General features: G+C 41.4%; 1 protein-coding gene across 1 annotated transcript; it reads right to left on the bottom strand.

Annotated features, from left to right (window-relative positions):
• Positions 1 to 5,866: 5,866 nt before the first annotated feature.
• On the bottom strand, positions 5,867 to 19,507 carry LOC129716749 (uncharacterized). The gene is made up of 11 exons (XM_055666589.1): positions 19,078 to 19,507; positions 18,399 to 18,871; positions 18,178 to 18,339; positions 17,417 to 18,114; positions 17,180 to 17,363; positions 16,660 to 17,113; positions 15,821 to 15,953; positions 8,813 to 8,965; positions 7,858 to 8,759; positions 7,294 to 7,793; positions 5,867 to 7,237 (listed from the first exon to the last, which is right to left on the bottom strand). Exons 1-11 carry the CDS (start codon positions 19,141 to 19,143, stop codon positions 6,169 to 6,171), a joined length of 4,794 nt encoding a protein of 1,597 aa, XP_055522564.1. The 5' UTR covers positions 19,144 to 19,507; the 3' UTR covers positions 5,867 to 6,168.
• Positions 19,508 to 21,647: the final 2,140 nt, after the last annotated feature.

The raw sequence follows: 21,647 nt of genomic DNA, 5'->3' as shown, positions 1-21,647 counted from the left end.
CGCACCCGTCTAATTTACTGAATGTGAAATAGCTTCCACAGTGCATGTTGTCCGTGTATCTTAATTCCACCAATGTTAGGGCAGCTCAAAGGTTGTAATTAGCAACCGATTTTGAACCGCAACATGCTTTTTTCAAGGCAATTAAAAAAATAATTGAAGGTTAATAATTTTCTGGCATCAACACAAGCAGACATTCTGTGCGGGATGCAATCAAATTCTGTTGTAGTTGTCTAATTTTTATTTTAATTAGTAAACTCCCCACTGTAGGGGCAGCGCAAAGGCTGCGATCAGCATAACCGACATTGTATAATAAATAGCCCTGTTAGAACGCATCCACAAAAGCAGTTAGTTCGACTATGCAGAGCTAATATGAAGTCGATTCAATCAATCAGCATAAACAGAATTTCGTCGTCTCCCAGCTGCCAAGTTGTCACATGATGCAACACGCAACAGCGAGCAAACGAAATCGCTTGATGTTACAAACCGCAATAAAATACGGGTTAAAACCGTTGCGTGTGTGAGAGCACCATCGGTGTTTATTCGCTGGATACACTATCTACTGTCTACTGAACGCAATAATCTGCTTACATGCGACACGGGGACGGGAACATTTTCTTCAACGAAGCTGCGCAACACGACACAAAACATGTTATTTTGTTGCTTCAATGAGAGTGCTATCGGTCCGGCTCGACAAGAAATCATTTTTGTGCATCCGTGCTACGAAACTGAGGAAAAACTTTAGAAACTGAAAAAAGAGGTGGAGCTTATCAAATGATCGCTCTGAGCCGGAATGAAGTCACACATATTTTTCAAGTTATGTCATTCCACCACGTACGAAAAATAATTCATTCCTATTTTCATCCCTATATAAGAGCCTGTTTCAGCCGGAGTCGCTCATAATAGTTCTGAACAGCGACGACAGCAGTCCTCCCTTAGCAGCAGCGGGAGCGATCAGTGGGTGCCATCGATAGCGGATAGCGGCCACAACTGTGGCATGGCTGTGGATAAGCGTAGCAGTTTCAGCGGATCTCACCATCGATAGCAGCAGGGCCAGCAGATGCAGGTACAGCGAATACCAATGGCGGCCACAACTGTGGCATGGCTATGCATAGCGTAGCATCAGACAGCGACAACAGCAGTCGTCCTTCCTTAGCAGCAGCACTAGCCCTGTGGTTGGTCACCACGTTTCAGGAGCAGCGCGGTTTTGAAGTAGATTACTTCTCTCAGGAAGTTTGGCTACATAGGGATGTAAAATGAAAATCTATAACCGAAAAAAGTGAAAAAATATGTCCAATTTTAAATGCTAATAAATCGGCTAGTATTCGATAGATTTCCTTCGTTCTTGCAGCAATAGATTTGAAAATCTTCTAAAATTCTTCCCGAATGAAGATAATTGTAATATTATTATTCAAACTATTGTACTATTGAAAATAGTCAAGCCTTGTCAAAACGAAAAATTCGACTTCTGATTGGTCGTTATATAATTGCTTCCCAAGCACGGTCGACAAAATCATATCGTCAGTTGAATTCAATACTGGCACAACCCAAAATTTGGCAGTTTTGAGTTATTGATGGCAAACGATGCCAAATACTATAAAGTTTTATCTCACAAAGACTCGTTTCAAAATTCACAATATTTCCAGAAATATAAGTAGATGTGCCTTTATTGCACAAATCTAAAATATCCCTAAAAAGACAGCAAAATGAGGTTACAATTATTATAACTTGTTCATTACATGCACATGATAGACCCAAACAAGTTCAATAAAAACGGGAAGTCTTAAAATTGAAATTTTCCACGAAAATGAAAACAGAAATTTTTGACGCAAATTTTCAAACGCGTTTTTCTCGAAACTATGAATTTTGAGTTGTGCCAGTATTGATTTCAACTGACGATATACCTTGCAATTGAAAATATGCTATTTGGCCTTTATAAGAGCCTGTTTCAGCCGTAGCCGCTCATAATAGTTCTAGACAGCGACAACAGCAATCGTCCCTTAGCAGCAGCAGTAGCAGCGCAGTGGATACCAGCGATAGCGGATAGCGGCTACAGCTGTGGCGTAGCAATGGGTAGCGCACCAGTTGCAGCGGATCTCAGCATCGATAGCAGCTGGGCCAGCTGATGCAGGGACAGCGGATACCAATGGCAGCGTGTAGCGGCCACAACTGTGGCATGGCTACGGTTAACGTAGCAGTTGCAGCGGGAGTGTCAACATCGAAAGCAGCTGGGCCAGCTGATTCAGGGGCAGCGTTACCAATGCAGCGTATAGCGGCCACAGCTGTGGCATGGCTACAAATAGCGTGATAGTTGCAGCGGGTATAACTGACCATGAAGCATTTATGCAATAATTGATGAAAACTGCAATTGCAGCAATCGGCCTTTTTCAAGGCTACTAAATGTTTTTGGAAGAGCATAATGAATGGTTATTATAAAACTGCAACTGGGGTTTGATGCTGCTGCAAATGCACAGCAGTGTGATGTTTATTACGATTTTTTTGACGTAGAACTACGTTTTTCTTTAGCCTACCACATAGGGATGTAAATAGGAAAACTATTAACGAAAAGGGGACGAAATATGTCCCTTTTTAAATGCCTATAAATCGGTTTGTTTTCAACCGATTTCCTTCATTTTTGCAGCAATTGTTTGGAAAATTATAAACGCATCCACCCAAATGTAGAAAATTGTTGATTGATTATGCAAACTATTGTACTATTGATAATTGTCAAGCCTTGTTTAAACGAAAATTACGTCCTCTGATTGGTCGTTATATGATTACTTCCCAAGCACGGTCGACAGAATCATATACCTTGCAATTTAAAACATGCTATTAGGCCTATATAAGAGCCTGTTTCAGCCGGAGCCGCTCATAATAGTTCTGGACAGCGACAAGTTGTCAACAGCAGTCGTCCTTCCTTAGCAGCAGCACTAGCTCTGTGGTTGGTCACCACGTCTCAGTAGCAGCGCGGTTCTTCTCAGCGTGCCTCGCCAGACTACCATTATTCCCCCACTGTTGGGGCAGCATAAAGATCGTCATCACCAAATCCAATTTTGAACAGCAAAATGCCTTTTTTCAAGGCAAATAAACAAGTGATTGAAAGTTAATAATTTTTGGCAACGTAAGCAAGCATTCTGTGCGGATTCTAGCAGTTACATCTGTCGCGGCCGTCTAATTTACAGAAGGTGAAATAGCTTCCACAGTGCGTGTTGTCCGTATATCTTAACTCCCCCACTGTTGGGGCAGCACAAAGGTTGCGATCAGCAACCGATTTTGAACAGCAAAATGCCTTTTTTCAAGGCAATTAAACAAATAATTGAAGGGTGAAAATTTCCTAGCATCAACACAAGCAAACATTCTTCGCGGGATCCTAGCAATCAAATTCTGTTGTAGTTTATTTCGTTAATACCCCCACTGTTGGGACAGCACAAAGGCTGCGATCAACATAACCGATTTTGAATAACAAACTGCCCTGTTAGAACGCATTTACAAAGGCAGGTAATTCGAATATGCAGAGCTAATATCAAGTCGATTCAATCAATCAGCATAACAGAATTTCGTCGTCTCCCAGCTGCCAAGTTGCAACATGATGCAACACGCAACAACGAGCAAACGAAATCGCTTGATGTTACAAACCGCAATAAAATACGGGTTAAAACCGTTGCGTGTGTGAGAGCACCATCGGTGTCTATTCGCTGGGAACAAATATCGAATGCGAGCTGTGGAATAATTCGTCTAAAGAATATTAGAGAATTAGACAACTGAACAGAAAGGCGTGGCCTATTACGTAGCACCCTTCGGCTATAAAAGAGTGTTTCTGGGAAAACTAGTTACATTCATTAGTCGGAAGGTGAGCTGGATGGACCGTCCACAACGTTGACAGCAGAAGAAGCAGATACAGCACTCAAAAGCAACAGCGGGTTACGCCTGTGGCTGCCTTCAAATTAAACACTTGCGCTGTGGTTGGTCACCATTCTCAGCGTGTCTCACCAAATCCAATTTTGAACTGCAAAATGCCTTTTTTCAAGGCAAATAAACAAGTCATTGAAAGTTAATAATTTTTGACAACGTAAGCAAGCATTCTGTGCGGATTCTAGCAGTTACATTTGTCGTGGCCGTCCAATTTACAGAAGGTGAAATAGCTTCCACAGTGCATGTTGTCCGTGTATCTTAACTCCCCCACTGTTGGGGCAGCACAAAGGTTGCGATCAGCAACCGATTTTGAACAGCAAAATGCCTTTTGACGTAGAACTACGTTTTACTTTAGCATACCACACAGGGATGCAAACTGAAAAACTGGGACGAAATTTGTCCCTTTTGAAATGCTCATAGGTCGGTTGGTTTTCAACCGATTTTTTTCATTCTTGCAGCAATCGATTGAAAAATTATACACGCATCTGCCCAAATGCAGAAAAATGTTGTTTGAATCTAAGAACTATTGCACTATTGAAAATTGTCAAGCCTAGTTTAAATAAAAATAACGTCCTCTGATTGGTCGCTTGCTTGCTGTGTGTGTATGATATGGTATGATGTGTGGATGATATGGTGTGATATGGTGTGATGTGTGTATGATATGGTATGATGTGTGTACGTGTGTATGATATGGTATGATGTGTGTATGGTATGATGATATGGCATGATGTGTGTGTGTATGATATGGCATGATGTGTGTGTGTGTCTGTATGATATGGTATGATGTGTGTGTGTCTATGATATGGTATGATTTGTGTGTGTGTGCTGTGTATGGTTTTTAACTCGGCACGTTCTAACTGCTAACTGCTGAATCCGGTTCACGAAATTCACAACCCTTCATTAGTAGACATTATAACTCATTACCCAAGTAAAAATATTGGTTTTATCAAAGTTTCGTAGCGCTCAATACAGCCAAAAAAGCGCTATAAAACTTTGATAAAACCAGTTGTGTTACTAGGGTTATGAAACACTCAATGCATTTATTAATAGTGTACGTAGTTCTACGTCATTTATGCGGTCGTGTCTTGGATACAACCTCCTACTTTTTTCACACAACATTTATTTGACACGGCACAATACAAATCAATGTATTATTACGATTTGTTGATACTGTGCCTAACAAGCGGTATATACGAAACAAATCCGATTTCAAAATGACTGACACGCAAGCAGCCGGGTTATCTCTCTTGTAAAAGTATTCTACTTCAACCTTGCGGTCGTGGCACACAACCCTCCTGGGATTTTTTTTTAATATCGACAACTCTAACTGCTAGTCATGTGACCAAACTAGTTAATTGCTTCAACGATCGACGACTGGCTGATCGTAGCAATGATAAAAAAATCGAAAGAGTGGTACTAAATACACACAGTTCATAAGATGGACAAAAGCCAACAACCAATATCACCACGAGCGCACCGAAGAACTGCGTTCTTTGTAATTCATTTAGGCTGATACAAATTTCGAATTCTTTTTATGTCCAAGGTTATCAAAGTTAACAAAGGGGGTGGCAAGAAATAAATAACACCGAGACGAAAAAAAAAGAAATATCTTTGATCAAAGTTTGTGTGCAATTTATGACGTTTGTAACTTGCACTCAAATAAATGTTGAAAAATAACACTTAATTATTATTATTATTTATTTCGCTTGCCTTTTGACGACACTCTCGCTGTCACTGGACTTTTTTATTGCTAAATAAAGCATTTATGCTGTCGGAAAACCAATAAAATGAACAAAACAGTTTGAGCTTTTTTTTTCTTCCCCTTCCAATATTCAAGATTTTTGAAGGGGGGGGGGGGGGGGTTACATAAAATTAAAATGTAACGGCCTTATCTTCGTTTAAACATTTACGACTACTTTTCTATGCATTCTTTATTCCAAAACTAGCAAATAATCTATAGATTTTATCTCTGTTTCTTTGTGTCAATTAATTAAAAATGACATCATTTTTTTTCTTAAAATTATTTTCTCCAAGTGCAGTTTTAATGACTGTATTGAGTGGATTTCTAAGCAAATATAGTTAGCATTAGAACCAGTAAATATGTTAAGCATGTAAGTGTCGCTGCAATTTCTATAATAAATACTATATTAGTAGACGAAATGTTTACAAGGACTAAATTGTCAAATATGCTGAAATGTTTGGATATCAAGCTAGCATTTCATATGTTCTGATTTCACTTTGTTAATTCATCATATATTTCTAGATATTCGGGTTCTTAGGAAACACCGAAATGTAGCTAATTTTCCGCTGTTTTTCCGATGCCGGCACAAATTTGCTACCGATCGTTATTTCCTTCGGAATTTTTTTATCCACCTTATTTTTATTATTCTTTCCGTCTACGTTAAGCAAATTTTTGAATGTCAACGAACGTTTATCCTGCAACCCACCGCTAAAATCATCCGGTACCGGTTCCACCTGTATCAACTTGTTCTTTCTATCTCTACGACGATAGTACAAAACCTCTCCAGCCAAAGTGATCATGGCCAGTGCCAGCCCTACCAGGGTTGCGATAAACACCCCTCCAAGGCTTTCCAGTGTTATTCCTTCACTATCGTCCGTGTTGGGGCAGACACCCCGTGCTGAGTTATTCCAATACTTCGCAGTTAGAGACTCGAAGAAACGATCTTTCTGCAGCTCCAATATATAGTAACTCAGTTCGTCCTGAAGGTGACTCCCCTGTTGAACTGCGATCGCGTACGGCTGTTCGGCAAAGATTTCTCCAACTTCGGTCAGGTTGCAATTGCGAGATATTTCATATTTCACTTCGGCCGAATCGTGCACAAAAGCGAAATCAGCCTCAAGCCGTTTGTTAACCCGTTTGAAACCAGCTTCAGCGGAGGCTACCGGTTTTGCCGATTCCATTGCCGCTAGGATATTGATGTACTGTTCCTTAATTGGGTAGTCCCAAACACGGTACTGCGCCTGGTCATTTCCACTGGACAGTGTCAGATTGCGCCACATTTGGTACAGAACATCTTCGGCGTTCTTCATATTTTTGAAGTAGTCGTGTGTGTCCGAGTTTTCAACCACGGTATACTTGATACGACTTTGACGGGATAGCTGTTCGAGTGATTGAACCGGAGTTTGCATACGTTCCACGGTTAAAAAGGCTGCCAGATTGGCGGTAAAGGTGGCTAGCATAAGAACCACGAAAAGCCAGTAGGCTGCCACTAGCATCCTTCCGGAGAGTGCTTTCGGAGCTTCTCCTCCGCCTTGTGGTGTGAAGGATGTTAACGCGAACCAGAAGCTTTCTTTCAACGAGAAGTCTCTGAAAATAGATCATGTTAAATTGTAATTCTTTTTCCTGGATATTTGGTGTCAAACCGGCACTCATAAGGATAGGCACTCTTGTTGTTCCTGGCACTGTATGGGGAGAATTTGTCCAACAACCACAGCATAACAGCAGTCGCTACAATCGCTAGCAAAATGCTAAGCCACACCTCGAGTCGCAACACCGTCATAAACTTAAAAAGGGATGTTTCTCGAACTGGTTGCCTCATGACAATCAATATGCCCGTCTGTTCATAATATGGTGCCACAAAATCAACAACTTCTTCCCGCTCCGCTGTCATCTTCATCGAGGCCATCGCAAAATCAATTTCTCCAACCACCAAATCGCCTATCAATCCGTCCCAATTACCTTCTTTATCCCGTCTACCGAATGAGCCAACTTTCGGGGACACCAGATCGTAGTCAAAGCTCATAACCACCGACAATTGCTGCAGGAAATCGATGCAGTAACCCTCCCATATAGGCTCCCCAACTGGGTCTAGGAGAAGTGTCTTCGTCACAGGATCTCGCTTTCGGTACGCCCAAGGAATAGACTATAAGAAAAAAAAAACTCAACATTAAAACTTCGTTACACCTCTACAATTTGAATAGTCAAACCTCTGTAGTCCCAACGCGGAAATACCGTCGCGTAGATTTGATTCCAAACCCCTCGAACGGAGCTACCAGCCCACGCTCGATCGTACCAATTTGAACAGTTTGAGTTTCATCCTCTTCAGTGGACGTCCAAATGGAAACGTTCATGTTATAACGCACCACTCGACTTCCATCGGGTGTCCAAAATCGACCATCTGTTCGAAGATCATTCAAAAGCTGTGAAACATTAGAAGTCTTATCGGTGGCATCACCCGTTCCGTTACATTCGTCCTTAATGACTAATGGTAAGCGTTCGGTTGTGGCTCTGTTCAAGATCTCGCGCACTACATTCTGCAGATGTGCCTCCCATGGTTTGAAGTCAGCTGGACAGCTACAACCACTGGCCAAATTCAGCAACAAGCAACATGTTATTGCATCCATCATCAGGCGACTCATCGCTGGAAACATCCCACCATATTCGAACCTATCGGCAACCAAGTCTGTGAAAATAAGATTCCACTTATCCGGTTTCGACACCAAACCGCCAACTATCGCTTGCTTCAAGAGCTCATTCATATGCACCGTATCGGCAATGACCGCAAAAAAGGAAGGATACGGTCGAACGGCTTTGATACGCTGGATCGTACGATCACTAAGACGGTCGAAAATGATGGTACGCAGCTGGGATTCCGTGATCAAAAAGTAAATAGCCGCGTCGGCCCTCTGGGCGCTGTCGAAAATATACACGACATCGTTGGCACCTCGGGCTCGCAGATAATTCTCCATAACGCGTAGAAACGTTTGCGAGGATGCATCCGCATGGATGTACGGAATGTTGAGCGCCTTGGCTATCTTCAACATCCGGTTGCCATCGGTCCAGGTGAGGTCCAAGAGGATGGTGACACCTTTCTGCAAGGCGGCACATACTGGGAATGACACATGTATTAATTTGAGCATGGGAGCTGAAAATCGGACTTACATTCGGAATGATCATCGGAAATATCTCTATCACGATTGTTAACTATGTAGTAATCAAGCACGGTTATACCACCAGATATTGTAGATAGAAGTGATTTTATAGTTTGTGATGTCAGGGCAGGAACTTCCGGTTGTTCTGGTTCATAAATGACGACTAGAAGGAAAAAGAAGGCCATATCTGAAGTACACTAAAATGGCAGAGGTTTCCTTGTATTTAATAACACTGTGCTACAAATGAACAAAAAAAAATGCAAGAGCTTCTGAAGTGACCTAGTGTAGGTTATAGGTCTTGTTGAGTGTAACATTCGCTCATACCAGAAATTTCCCAAACACTTTCAAAATCTGAAGTTATGGTCAAAATACTGGTTTTTTGGACCTCAGTGCATACAACATTTTTTAACTCAGTTATTCCTCGACCAATTTTCAATATTTTAGCAGTTTTGGAAAGAAGATAAACAGAGCTTTCAAATCGTGAAAAAGATTTCACGCTTTTGGGATTTTGTTAAGAAGCGAAAATCATCTTCTCGCATTCCATCCAACGTATATCTCAACGATGTGCAGTCCAGCTCTAACTTGGAAGCAGCAAACCTTTTCGCCCTTTACTTCGAAAGTGTTTTCAGCAAGTCATCACCAGTACCACGTCACAACCATTTCGCCCACATTCCCTCACAAGACATCAACCTTCCCTCTATCCAGTTCACATCGGATGAAGTGAGAATTGCCATCGACAACCTCAACTCAAAAAAAGGACCCGGAACTGATAGCATCCCACCGCTGTTCTCGAAAAAATGCTGTGCTGAACTGTTAGCTCCAATTACATCTTTGTTCAACCGATCGCTACGCGAAAAAACGTTCCCGGAAATGTGGAAAACTGCATCTGTCACACCAATTTACAAGTCCGGCAACGTAAATCGAGTAACAAACTACCGTGGTGTCTCCATTTTGTGTTGTTTGGGCAAAGTCTTTGAGAAACTTATGCACAACGTGCTGTATACGGCATCAGCACCTCTCATATCCGACAGCCAGCACGGTTTTAGAAGACATCGTTCAACTACAACAAACTTAATGTGCTATGTTACTACACTATCACGAAAAATGGAAATGAGGAGGCAAATCGACGCGGTGTACGTTGATTTTGCGAAAGCATTCGATACCGTTCCTCACTACCATGTCATCGAAAAAATGAAGCATATTGGCTTTGCAGAATGGATTCTGGACTGGATCCTGTCATACTTATCCGGCCGCACCTCACATGTTGTAGTCAACTCAGCTCGATCCCGCACATTTTGTATTACGTCTGGCGTGCCCCAAGGTAGTGTTCTTGGGCCGCTGTTATTCAACATCTACGTGAATGATCTGTACCTGCTCATATCCTCGTTCAAACTCTCTTTCGCCGACGACTCGAAGGTATTTCGGGTAGTTGCGTCTACGGATGACCACACTGCCCTTCAGGAAGATATCAACATTCTACTGATTTGGTGTGATGATAATGGTATGCGTGTCAACAGTACGAAATGCAAAATTATATATTTTACTCGCTCTGCCAATCCAGTTCATTACCAGTACAGTATAGGAACTGAAGCGCTCCAACGTGTCTCGTCTATCTGCGATCTCGGTGTGACCATTGACGAAGAGCTCAACTTCAATGACCATATCGGAATTATGACTGCCAAAGCTTTTTCTGTACTTGGGTTTATTCGTCGTCACGCTTCTGAGTTCACGGACATTTTTGCTATAAAGTCACTTTATTGCACGGTAGTTCGCAGCATTCTGGAGTACGCCTCGCCTGTTTGGTCTCCGCACTGCCTAGGACAAAACCTCGAGATTGAGCGCGTGCAGAAGAAATTTGTACGGTTTGCTTTACGGTCACTCCCTTGGAACGACCCGGTCGAGCTTCCCCCTTACCCTGATAGATGTCAACTTATATGTTTGGAGTCGCTGTCAGCCAGACGTGATAAAGCGCGGTGTCTCCTCGTTTTTGATGTGCTTCAAGGGGCGATTGACTGCCCTGCGCGACGCGAGCAAATGCATATAAATGTCCCTCCTCGTCGTTTCCGGAACTATACTCTACTGGCTACCCGCTACCACAGAACCAATTATGGATACTACAATCCCTTGGAGAAATGCATTCGCTTGTTCAACGAAGTGTACGACAAATTCGACTTCAACATGGCTAGAAATGTTTTTAAAAACCGCACTAGTAGACTAGGTTAGTTGGTAGAATATTATAGAATAAGTTTACAGTCTGTGCGATATTTCTGTCGAAGACGGTGATGTTAAATAAATAAATTAAAATACGTTTTTTTGGACCTCAGTGCATACAACTTTTTTAACTCAGTTAATTCTCAACCGATTTTCAATATTTTAGCAGTTTTGGAAGGAGGATAAACAGAATTTTTAAAATATATACAGATTTGTACCAATATCAATCTTAACTTGAAATTTGCTACCTGTTTCTTGATTCCTCATTGATTATTCTTTCAAAGTATTTGTAGTATCTTTATCACAAAACAACAATGTCGCACAGAGCGGGGGCCTAGCGTGGTTGGTAACGTATCCGCCAACCACGCTCGACGCCTGGGTTCGAATCCCACCGCCGACATAGGTGTCGATGGTTGTGGGGTGGCGTGATCCACTCACAACCAACCCAACTGGTCTAGATTCAATCCTAGACGACACCGGGAGATTTTCTGAGGCGAAAAATCTCTGGGATCACGCCTTCCATCGCATGAGGAAGTAAAGCCGTTGGCGCCGGTCCGTTAATAAACGGGTCATGAGTTAGGGTCCTGGGTGGAGTCGCCTCCCCGGGCGTCGGTGATTGGCACAACAACAGTGGCGGAACTAGACCGACGGAAAATAAGCGAGAATTAAAAAAAAAAATCGCACGCTAGCCTGGGGGCTAATAGCGGTCTCGATCAACTAGATTTGTTGAGAGAATTCGTTACCGATATTTTTTTTGGCACATTTGGTATGTGTAGGATAAATACAACGATACACTGTGCCCCAGTGCTGAGCCGAGAAAATTTCCAGCCCGAAAAGATCCTGGACCGGATCGGGAATATATAACTCAGCTAAATATTCACCGATTTTCACAAAACCACTTTTGTTTGATTCGTCATTGAATATACTTTCAAAATTGTAGGATCTTTCTCACAAAAACAGGTGGCAAATTTCAAGTTTGGTTGAAAAATTGCGTGAAAAAGTCTAAAAAATTCGATTTAAACTCAAATAACTCAACGTGTTTCAGTGATATTAGTACAGTACTGTAGTATATTTTGAAAGCTCTGTTTATTTTCTTTCCAAAACTGCTAAAATATTGAAAGTCGGTCAAGAAATAACTGAGTTAAAAAAGATTTATGCACTGAGGTTCAAAATTCAAGTTCGTATTTTGACCATAACTTCAGATTTTGGGGGTGTTTGGAAAATTTCTGGTACGAGCGAATGTTACACTCAACATGGCCTACAGCCTATTAGAAGTTCTAAATCGCTGTAGCACAATGTTATTTTTGATCTGGCTCATACTTTACACAGATGTTTCTATGGGCTAAAGATGTCGTTTTGTGCTTGAGTTATTGAAAACAAAATTCTGCACCCATGGCCACCTCTGACTACGCTTATGCCCGTGGCTCTGTGGTTGCGATGTCGATCGGCTAGCTCTCCCACACGGTTGTGATATCGGATTTGATTCCCGATCAGGTCAAGGTCGAGAAATTTTTCGAGCTGGAAATTTTCTCGACTCAGCATTGGGGCACAGTGTGTTATTGTACTTACCCTACACATGCAAAATGTGCCAAAAACAATATCGATAAGAAATTCTCTCAACTAATCTTAGTTGATCGAGACCGCTATTATCCCCACAGGTTAGCGTGTGATATTGTTTGTTTCGTTTTGTAGATTAAAAATGAGGTACATCAAATTTGCGTCGATGAAAGAAAACTGATACCGAAAATAACTGTGTTGGGTGATATTCAGCCGTTTTTGGTTGTTCTGCTACCCAGAAACCAGAAGTCGCCATTTTAGAAATCTAAATGGTGCGCAGGGTCGAACGTTGGCTTCTATGCATCATCTCGATTACGGAAAACCCCATATTGGGTGGTATTCGGTCACTGTTGGCTTACAGAAACCGAACGTCGTTATCTTGGTTTTCAATATGGTGTAAGGAGCCAATTTCTGGCCTCTATGCATCATTCTTATTCTGGAAATACCGCATATCTGCATATTAATTTGTATTCGGCATTTTTTGGCTGTTTTTCAAAAACGTCGCCATCTTGGAATTAAAATTGCCATGTGGAGTCAACTTCTGGCCTCTGAGTGTCATTCGGGTTCCGGGAATACCCATAGAAAATGGTATTCGGTCGTTTTTGGCTATTTACCGGATACCTGAAGTTTCCATCTCGGATTTGAAAAGAGGCCATCCACATACCACGTGGACAGCTTTGGGAGAGGGGGGGGTATGTGTAATGTCCACGGTCCATACAAAATTTTTGTCCACGGAGGGGTGGGGCGGGGGGTCAAAATCGTTAAAAATCTGTCCACGTGGTATGTGGATGGCTCCAAATGGCGTCTGGAGCCGATTTTTGGCAGCTCTGACTGTTTTCCGGAAAATTTGGCTTAAATATCTGTTTCATTTGTATAAGAGCTTACCCTCCTTCCTTTCCAGACTATGGATGGGAGGGGGGGTCAACCCATTGTAGAAACATTGCCAGAACCAGAACCAGAACCTTCACATAGGGGAACTGCTCCATTGTTCATCTCATTAAGTCGATATTCACGAAGAATGCACGGATTAAACACCAAATTTTCACGGAGTCATTTAACAAATAAACTGAATATGCTTACGTGCTCTTATGGAATCGTTTAGCATTGTATATTTAGTAAAATTAACTAGATTTATCCTAAATTTTGTAAAACAAAACCATTTTTCACAACGCTTCCATATCCATCTCAAAACTTGAATCACTGCACAATCATTCATCTCACGACGCCCCCATATTCATCACACTGTTAATCATGAATGAAACACATTGTCATGAATGAACGTAGCCGCAGCCCGTCGTAGTAGGTTACCTAGATATCCGCTGTAGTTGTTTACGTGCAAAATTGGTAACCTAGGTAACCACTGCAGTGCTGTCGATTTATGTCAATTATGTCGGAATAATTCAACATTTTCAGTATGATTTGTTCGTATTAACAGAAACTGATTTGGCAACTTTTGATTTTCTTCAACACAGTGAAAACAGATGAAAATACATACAGTTGAAATTTAGGAAGTGCAGGAATTCATCTCATATATTTCTGCTAATTCAAGCTTGTTAGAAATTTGAGGTGAACATTTCAGAGATTAAAGCACAGACAGACGTCCAAGCACGAACAAAATTGATCGAAAATTTCGTGTAAATTTTCAAAGAGAATTGCGTTATAAATCACTTGTATACTAGCGCCGCCTAGTGACCTTATCGCTACAATACATTTTTTTTCGCTGGTGTATGAGGCTGGCGTCACTGGTAGCGCTATCTGGTTACGAATTGCTACTACAAAAATCTTTACACAAGTTTGGAACTCAGCTTGGACGTCTGTCTGCGATTAAAGTATTCTTAGTGTAATGAGTGATTTTGTTCAGTGATTAAAATACAAAGTGGTCCGCTAGTGATGAAAGAAACTTTGGTTGGCTGCTGAACGAGTCTCGTTATAGCCGTATAGAACGATGCGCGGATTTTGTAATCTGAGGTAGGCGATTGAATTAAATAAGTGCATCAAGTGCAGATGCCCGACTATAATATCAAATTTAGAGCTTTTAAGTGAGTTTTTAAGGATTCTACTTTATGAGAAATGTAAAGTAAACTAAAAAGAATTCATTCCATGGATTAGCAGATTAGAAAATATGCGTTTTGTCCTGATTTAAATTGTGTTTTCATGTTGTATGAGATTAATATATGAGCTGAGAAGAATAATGGAGCAGTTCCCCTAACATATTTGGTTCCGTTTGCCTGATTAGTTCTTGATTTGTGCAAAAATTTATGTTTCATTTTATTGGGCCTATCCCCCCAGAGAAGAGAGGGGTGTTGAACTGATATAAAAATATTTTGTGCCCTCAAAACCTTCCACATGCCAAATTTAATTCCGAATACTTGATTAGATCTCGAGTTGTGCAACAAAGTGTGTTTCATTTGTATGGGACCTCTCCAAAAACCCCTACATACAAACTTTCACTCCGATCGGTTCTGTAGTTTTCAAGTGTATATGGATGGATCAGACGGATTTGTATTTTTATATGTTTAAGAAATTTTTACATTAATTTCCAATGAAAATAAATTTAAAAACTGAAAAAAATTAAATATTATCAAAGAGCAATTAAAAAATATTAAATAACCTTTCGGAAATGATAGCAATGAAAAATATTAAATATAATAATGATTTGGTGTGAAATAAACATATAGGACAAATACTTATATAGGACAAAGATTAAAGAATTTGAATAGAAGAAAATATTTGATTTTAAATTTGAAATCTGAAAACCCGCAATACTTATGTACGGTTCACTGAGTACTTTATTTTATTCGAGTTGTTTTTTTTTATATTGGATTTGAAATTTTAGGACTTGACAATGAGAAGATTGATTTGAAATAATAAATTGATGCAATGGAACATTAAATAAGTAAGGAAATTGAACGTTGCAGTGACGAAAAAATTGAAATTGCTTTCGTTTAGGCGAACAAGGTGTGAAATTTCTAGCACTGTCGAATGCAGTCAATTTTCAAATTTAAACGTAACTCGCACAGGACATAATTAACAAGCAGAATATGGAAAAAATATATGTTTCGAAATTGACATTGTTTTGAGACGCAGTATCATAAGAGGAAATTAAAAATAAAATGACGTAGCGATTATTTTGTTATTCAAACTCTAATCGTAAAGTAACTTATCTGCTGGATTCAGCAAAATGTTTGCATAGTTTTTTGTTAGTTGTACTAAATTTGATGATATATAACATATTATTTTAATCCGTCACCTAGTCCGATGATCAAATTCCCGCCATTATCCTTGGGATTTTGCGCTATTGCCAAAGTTAACCAAAAACTTCCAACAAGATATCCAGTCACAAACTTGCACCAACTAAACCACATTCTGGACCTTCTCACAACCTAACCATCGCCAGTCAAAAACTTGAATGCATACGCCCTACGTCAGATCAAGCGATATAAACTCGACCACAAATTATAAGTCAGTGCATATGCATTTTTGATAGGAATCATAAATCAATAGCAATTGCCTGTGGCCATAGATTTCTTTCCCTAATCAAGGAAAATCGCGAGAAAATTATCTGCTCAATCCGAGCGACAAATCGACAATCGCTGAAATATTAATCGAATTTGCATACCACAAAGACAGAGATTTACGAAAACATTCATTTGTTGAAAGGAACTGAACACTCTAACTTGGTTGATGAAGCTTTATTGACCTTATATGTTATGACATTATTGTTACTGTTGCAGTAGCTACATGAGATTATATTAATGAACAGCTATTTTGTTGATGTATGATTGTAACTTATCACACGGTTTGCAGAACGAATAGAAGTGTGTTGTTTTGAGTGACAGCACAAGGTTATTATTATAAGTACTAATAGTGACTTTGCTACAGTTTGTTATTTTATAACAAATAAGACTTAACAATGATGCTGTTATTATACGATGTCTCGTCGGAATGGCTGCAATGCGGATAGAAGTACGACAGGCCCTGTTTAATATCACTGCGGATGCTTGCCTTGCCATGCTTTGTAAATGTTTGTGCTAGGAAGCGAGATCCAGTTTATAATGGGCAACGACTCTAGGTGGGATTATTTCAAACTGTGAAAATTTTCTGTTGCCGGTCCAAGACATCAGCTTCTTTTCCAATTTCAATTATATTGTTGCTTTTCTCCACAGCATGCTCCGCCATCTCGATCTTTGCTGGTTCTGGTTGAGTGTCAGAAACCGCAGTTTTCTTTAAAACGTTTTTGTTAGCATCATTCTGGCTTTTATCACTGCCACTGTCACTGTCCAAGTCTTCTGGGTCGATGTTTTCGTCTGAATCGTCACTAGTGTCAGAAAAATGGCCACTGCTATCGCCTTGAGCATTGCTGGTTTGTGCACTTTGAGATTGCTGCTGCTGCTGCTGGGCGGTTAATGGAACGGGTGCCGTTATTGAAGTCCACCAGGTGGAAAATGCTCCCTTTGCTGTACTTAGAGCCCCTCCAACAGCTCGACTTGTACTGTTCACTGCCTGATTTATCTTACGTCCACTCTCGCTGTTTTGCATGGTTCTGGAAAACGTTAACAAAATGTTGTGTTGCCAGAAATGAACTTTGTAGACTTGTTCGATAACTTACTGCGCTATTCGGAGCTTCATATCGGCCACAGAGAGTGTTCCCGCAAATGGATGACCTACTGCCAATCCCTTAAATGATTGATTAGCATCAGCGCCACTCCTAATCAGCCAGTCCTGGTAGCACTGAGTTGTTTTCAATCCCATCATGAAATGCACATTAAAATGCTCCATCTCTTTGGCTCCGTCTGAAACAAAAAACACGTTTATGAGCTTGTCTGATGTAACAACAAATACTTACCAAAGCAAACAGACGATTTAAGCAATGCCACCATGTAGCCGTAGAATTGTTCCCTAATCCACACCTCACTACCTTCGGCATCTTCCTTTGGATTTTGCACATTCCGTATAACAAAATCGGCAAAACGTAAATCTTCCGTACTGAGCTGAATTTGTCGCTTCAGCTCTAAGTCGTACACATCAATTACGGTCCCCTCCACATCGACCATCACATCAGCTAGGTGCCGTTTCTGCTGAAATAGCACATTCGAAGCGCCGATTATGTATCCTTTCACCGAAGGATCGGTCAACAGGTCCATGTATGGCAACGATATATACGGCAGACATAAATTTCCCTCGTGGAATATCCTTATTGGTGCCGCCCACTCGTCCGGTCTGATAGCGCACAAACTTGCGAAATTGGATGCAATCGTATCAACGCTTGTTTCCCGAGTCAATCGTTTTTCATTAGCACCTAAGCCCTCATCCGTTGCCTCGTCAGAACTGGGTGTAACATCTTTGGCGCTATCCAAGCTATCCATCCTGTCATCTTCTTTTTCCTGCTGTGCTTGGGTGCCTCCAGCGACAGAATCAGGGGCAGACGTAACGGCACTAGCAGGGATATATTGGGTGTTTACAGGCGAAGAGTCATCCGAAAAGGTTTTCTTCTCCTCTTGAGTAGTACCGAAGCAAGGCATGGGAGACATTGGCCGTGAAGTTCTGAAAATAACAAAATCGAGGAATTAATTCTATCATAAGCACCATTGCGAAAGCAAAACGCACTTTACACATGCAACCTCCTGGAAACCTTTAGCCAGCAACTCCGGATGCAATGAAACTATACCCAAAATGAGCGAACAAGTCGGCTGCACTGGAGAACCGAAGCAAACAATTCGTTTTTGAAGCAGCAGAAGTTTGTAAAGAATGAGCAGTTTGTGGCGCCATCTGAAACAAGGTACTTAATGTTAGATTGGAGTTTGGACTTTCATAACCTCAGCAATTACTTCAGAACAAGCTCCCGCAATGGTAATCCAACAAAATGCAATCTAGCTGGAGCCAACTCCGGTGATTCCATCGACTGGAGGCAAGCATTTAGTTGCTTATAGGCTTTCACCAGAATATCCGTACAGGAAAAATCGCCCTGTTCGAAGAAAGCGTGCGCAATCAAAGATAGCTTCACCTCGACATAACCGTATATAGGAATCGATAGCAGTGCACAGACCGACTTTTGTACGGTGCTTCTCGTAACGTCGGCCGTTCGAATCTTCAACTCTTCCACCGGAATCTGCCGATAGCAGCTGATACCGTAAATTGATTCGTGTGGATCAACCAGGCTAGGCAGGTTGAAACAAACAAAATCCTGTTCGAAATTATGCGATCCGTCCGGGATAGCTAGCGTCGGTAGATACTTCCAACCGGATGGACACTCATGTTTACCCTCCGATCCAGCTATCAACGGTGGATAAGAGAACTCCACCTACGAGTAACGTAAAACGGTCAATACAAAAATTCTGCGAACTGTGTAGATTGTGCAACGATAAAAAAATGCAAAGTAACAGAACATTGGCCGTGCCTGCAAGCATATCGCCAGCACTAATGATGAATCATTAATGAATGTTTTCTTCATTGATTCAACATTTTTGCTGCATCGCAAAGCGCCCACCCACATGCAATCACACCTACCTGACATCCTTTCTTATGGTGGAATCCAACCACCAAAATATGTAAGATGGGTTTTTTCGTTTCCATTCTTAAGTGATCCAAAGTCCCGGTGCAGTTCACAGATAAACCAGCTCGATTCCATACACTGGGTACCAAAACTACATCACAGAGCCGTTTTTTAGTTCAACATACTAAAAGTTCAATCGATTTTTTTGTGTGTTTTAATACGTTTTTTGCAGAAGTGTTAATTTTCCCAAAACAGTAACTCAAACAAGGATTTCAATGTAACACAGATCGAGCCACCTATAAAATATATCGCTTCTGCACTGTTTTCACACAGTATTGAATTTTTCAGCTGTTATTTGTTGAACAATCAAGCTAACTTTACATTAAAAACTGCGATTGAGTTGAGTGCCGTCGTATAGGGTTGACGTTTGTTTCTTTATAAAGAGTTTTATTTTGATTTGTATACCGGACGCATGACATGTTAAACTCCCGTCAAATGACAGTTAAGGCACAGTGAGAATTTTTGACGTTGACTAACGTCTATATCGAAGTTAGGCCCCTGAATTTGAAAATCTAGTAATTCAACCAGGGAAAACCAGAGAAAAGTGGTCAGGTTTTGAGCGCTCATTTTGCAGTCATCTTTAATCAGGTTTTCGAGGTTTTGGCATCAATCGATCAGAAATTCTTTTACGGTTAAATTTATGTAACAAAAACAAACTATTGTTTGAGATACACTATTGAAAAATTGGTAATTAATATCGATTGTCTAAATCATACCGCGCAGCCAATCACTACCTCTCTTCCCAAGCACAGTCGACACTAACGGATACAATCGATCTGACTTTGTTATTATTGTTGTTGTCACTTTCTGTTTCCGATGTTTATGCTGCTGCTAGCGGAAAAAACCTTGCAAATATGCATCTTTTTGTTGGTGTTTATTTTACGACAGCGGCCGGCGCCCCATCATTCTGATTCCAAAACAACCAGTGACATGCGGGGGCTAGGTGATAGCAGCTGAAAGGAGGAAATACAAAATAGTACAGGTCATCTCGTGCCGGTTTCACCCGTAATGCTGGTGGCTTTAGTAGTAAATGGCTACTGCAAAACACTTAAATGGCTGGAATTCTGGACGGACTAACCAGGAAACTAAAATCGGCAATTGGCACCTTTTGGTGCCTCGAAATTTTGGTACAGAAGCGGCTAATTGAATTTTCTGTTTTACCAAATGCTGCTGCTAGCGGAAAAAACCTTGCAAAAATGCATGTTTGTGTTGGTGTTAATATTACGACAGCGGCCGGCGCCGCTTTCAAGAAACATTTGTCTTTACCATTCCATCATCTATGTAGCCCCTCCTTCTTTCTAATTATCTGACGAAGCCTTGGTATAAAACGTATCGTTTGAACATTTCACCCCATCAGTTTCATTATTAAACCGTACCGGATACATACGGACGCTCGGTGTTAGCAGCTAAAAGGAGGAAAAACAAAATAGTACCGGTCATCTCGTGCCGGCTTCACCTGTTATGCTGGTGGCTGTTAGTAATTCAATCAATAGTTAGTGATTCAATCTACAGAAGCTGAACAATTCAAACTATGCAAGCTGGCGTTTCAAGGTGGAACTCCTAATGGTGCGGGAGGATTTGTGGCATTACGTGGAACCAGGCGTGAAGCCGACTCCTGAGGCTGAAGCTACAGTTTGGATCGCTGGAGATGCAAAGGCCAGGGCGACTATCGGGCTGCTAATCGAAGACAGTCAACATGCGTTGATTCGTCCGTCGAAGACCGCGAAAGAAGCCTGGAAAGCACTTCAAGACCACCATCAAAAAGTGAGCCTCACGTCAAAGGTTTCGTTATTGAAGCGAATCTGCAACAAACAATACTCGGAAGGAGAAGACATGGCGGAGCACATTTTTGCCATGGAGGAATTGTTCATCAGCCTTGCAAATTCCGGACAAAAGCTGGAGGAAAATCTCATGGTCGCGATGATCCTGAGGAGTCTTCCAAGTTCATTTGATACCTTCACCACCGCCCTTGAGACCCGGTCGGATGAGGACCTGACCCTGGAGCTTATCAAGCGAAAACTCTTGGACGAAGCCTCGAAACGGCTGGGTCCCGGGACGGATTCGGCTATGAAAATCGGACAAGGTAAAAAGAAACCACTGGCCTGCCATTACTGCAAGAAAGTAGGCCACCTACAGAGGGATTGTCGGCAATTTTCCCGAGATAACGAGGCGAAACAGAAGCCCGGAAAACCAGGAAAACATTCATTATCGCCATCAAAGAGAGAGTTAAATTCCAATTCGCTTTCTTTCGCATTTTTGGCCAAGCGAAACGACGATCGAGGCGCGGACAAACCGTGGATCATGGACTCAGGAGCGAGTAGCCACACTGTTGCGAATCGAGAATTTTTCACGAATCTCCGCGAAAGCGAGATAAAACACGTCACACTTGCCGATGGAAAGCGAGCTGTCGTCGAAGGTGAAGGCCCCGGTGTGATCCAGTGCTACAACGACCAGGGTAGGCAAACCGAAATGACTGTGAGCAAAGCGCTCTACACACCAACGCTGGCAATGAACCTTTTGTCCG

This window comes from Wyeomyia smithii, chromosome 1 (assembly GCF_029784165.1).
Source record: "Wyeomyia smithii strain HCP4-BCI-WySm-NY-G18 chromosome 1, ASM2978416v1, whole genome shotgun sequence".
Lineage (NCBI taxonomy): Eukaryota > Metazoa > Arthropoda > Insecta > Diptera > Culicidae > Wyeomyia > Wyeomyia smithii.
The sequence above is the reverse complement of the archived record's forward strand: the minus strand, read 5'-3'. Positions and strand labels throughout refer to the sequence as shown.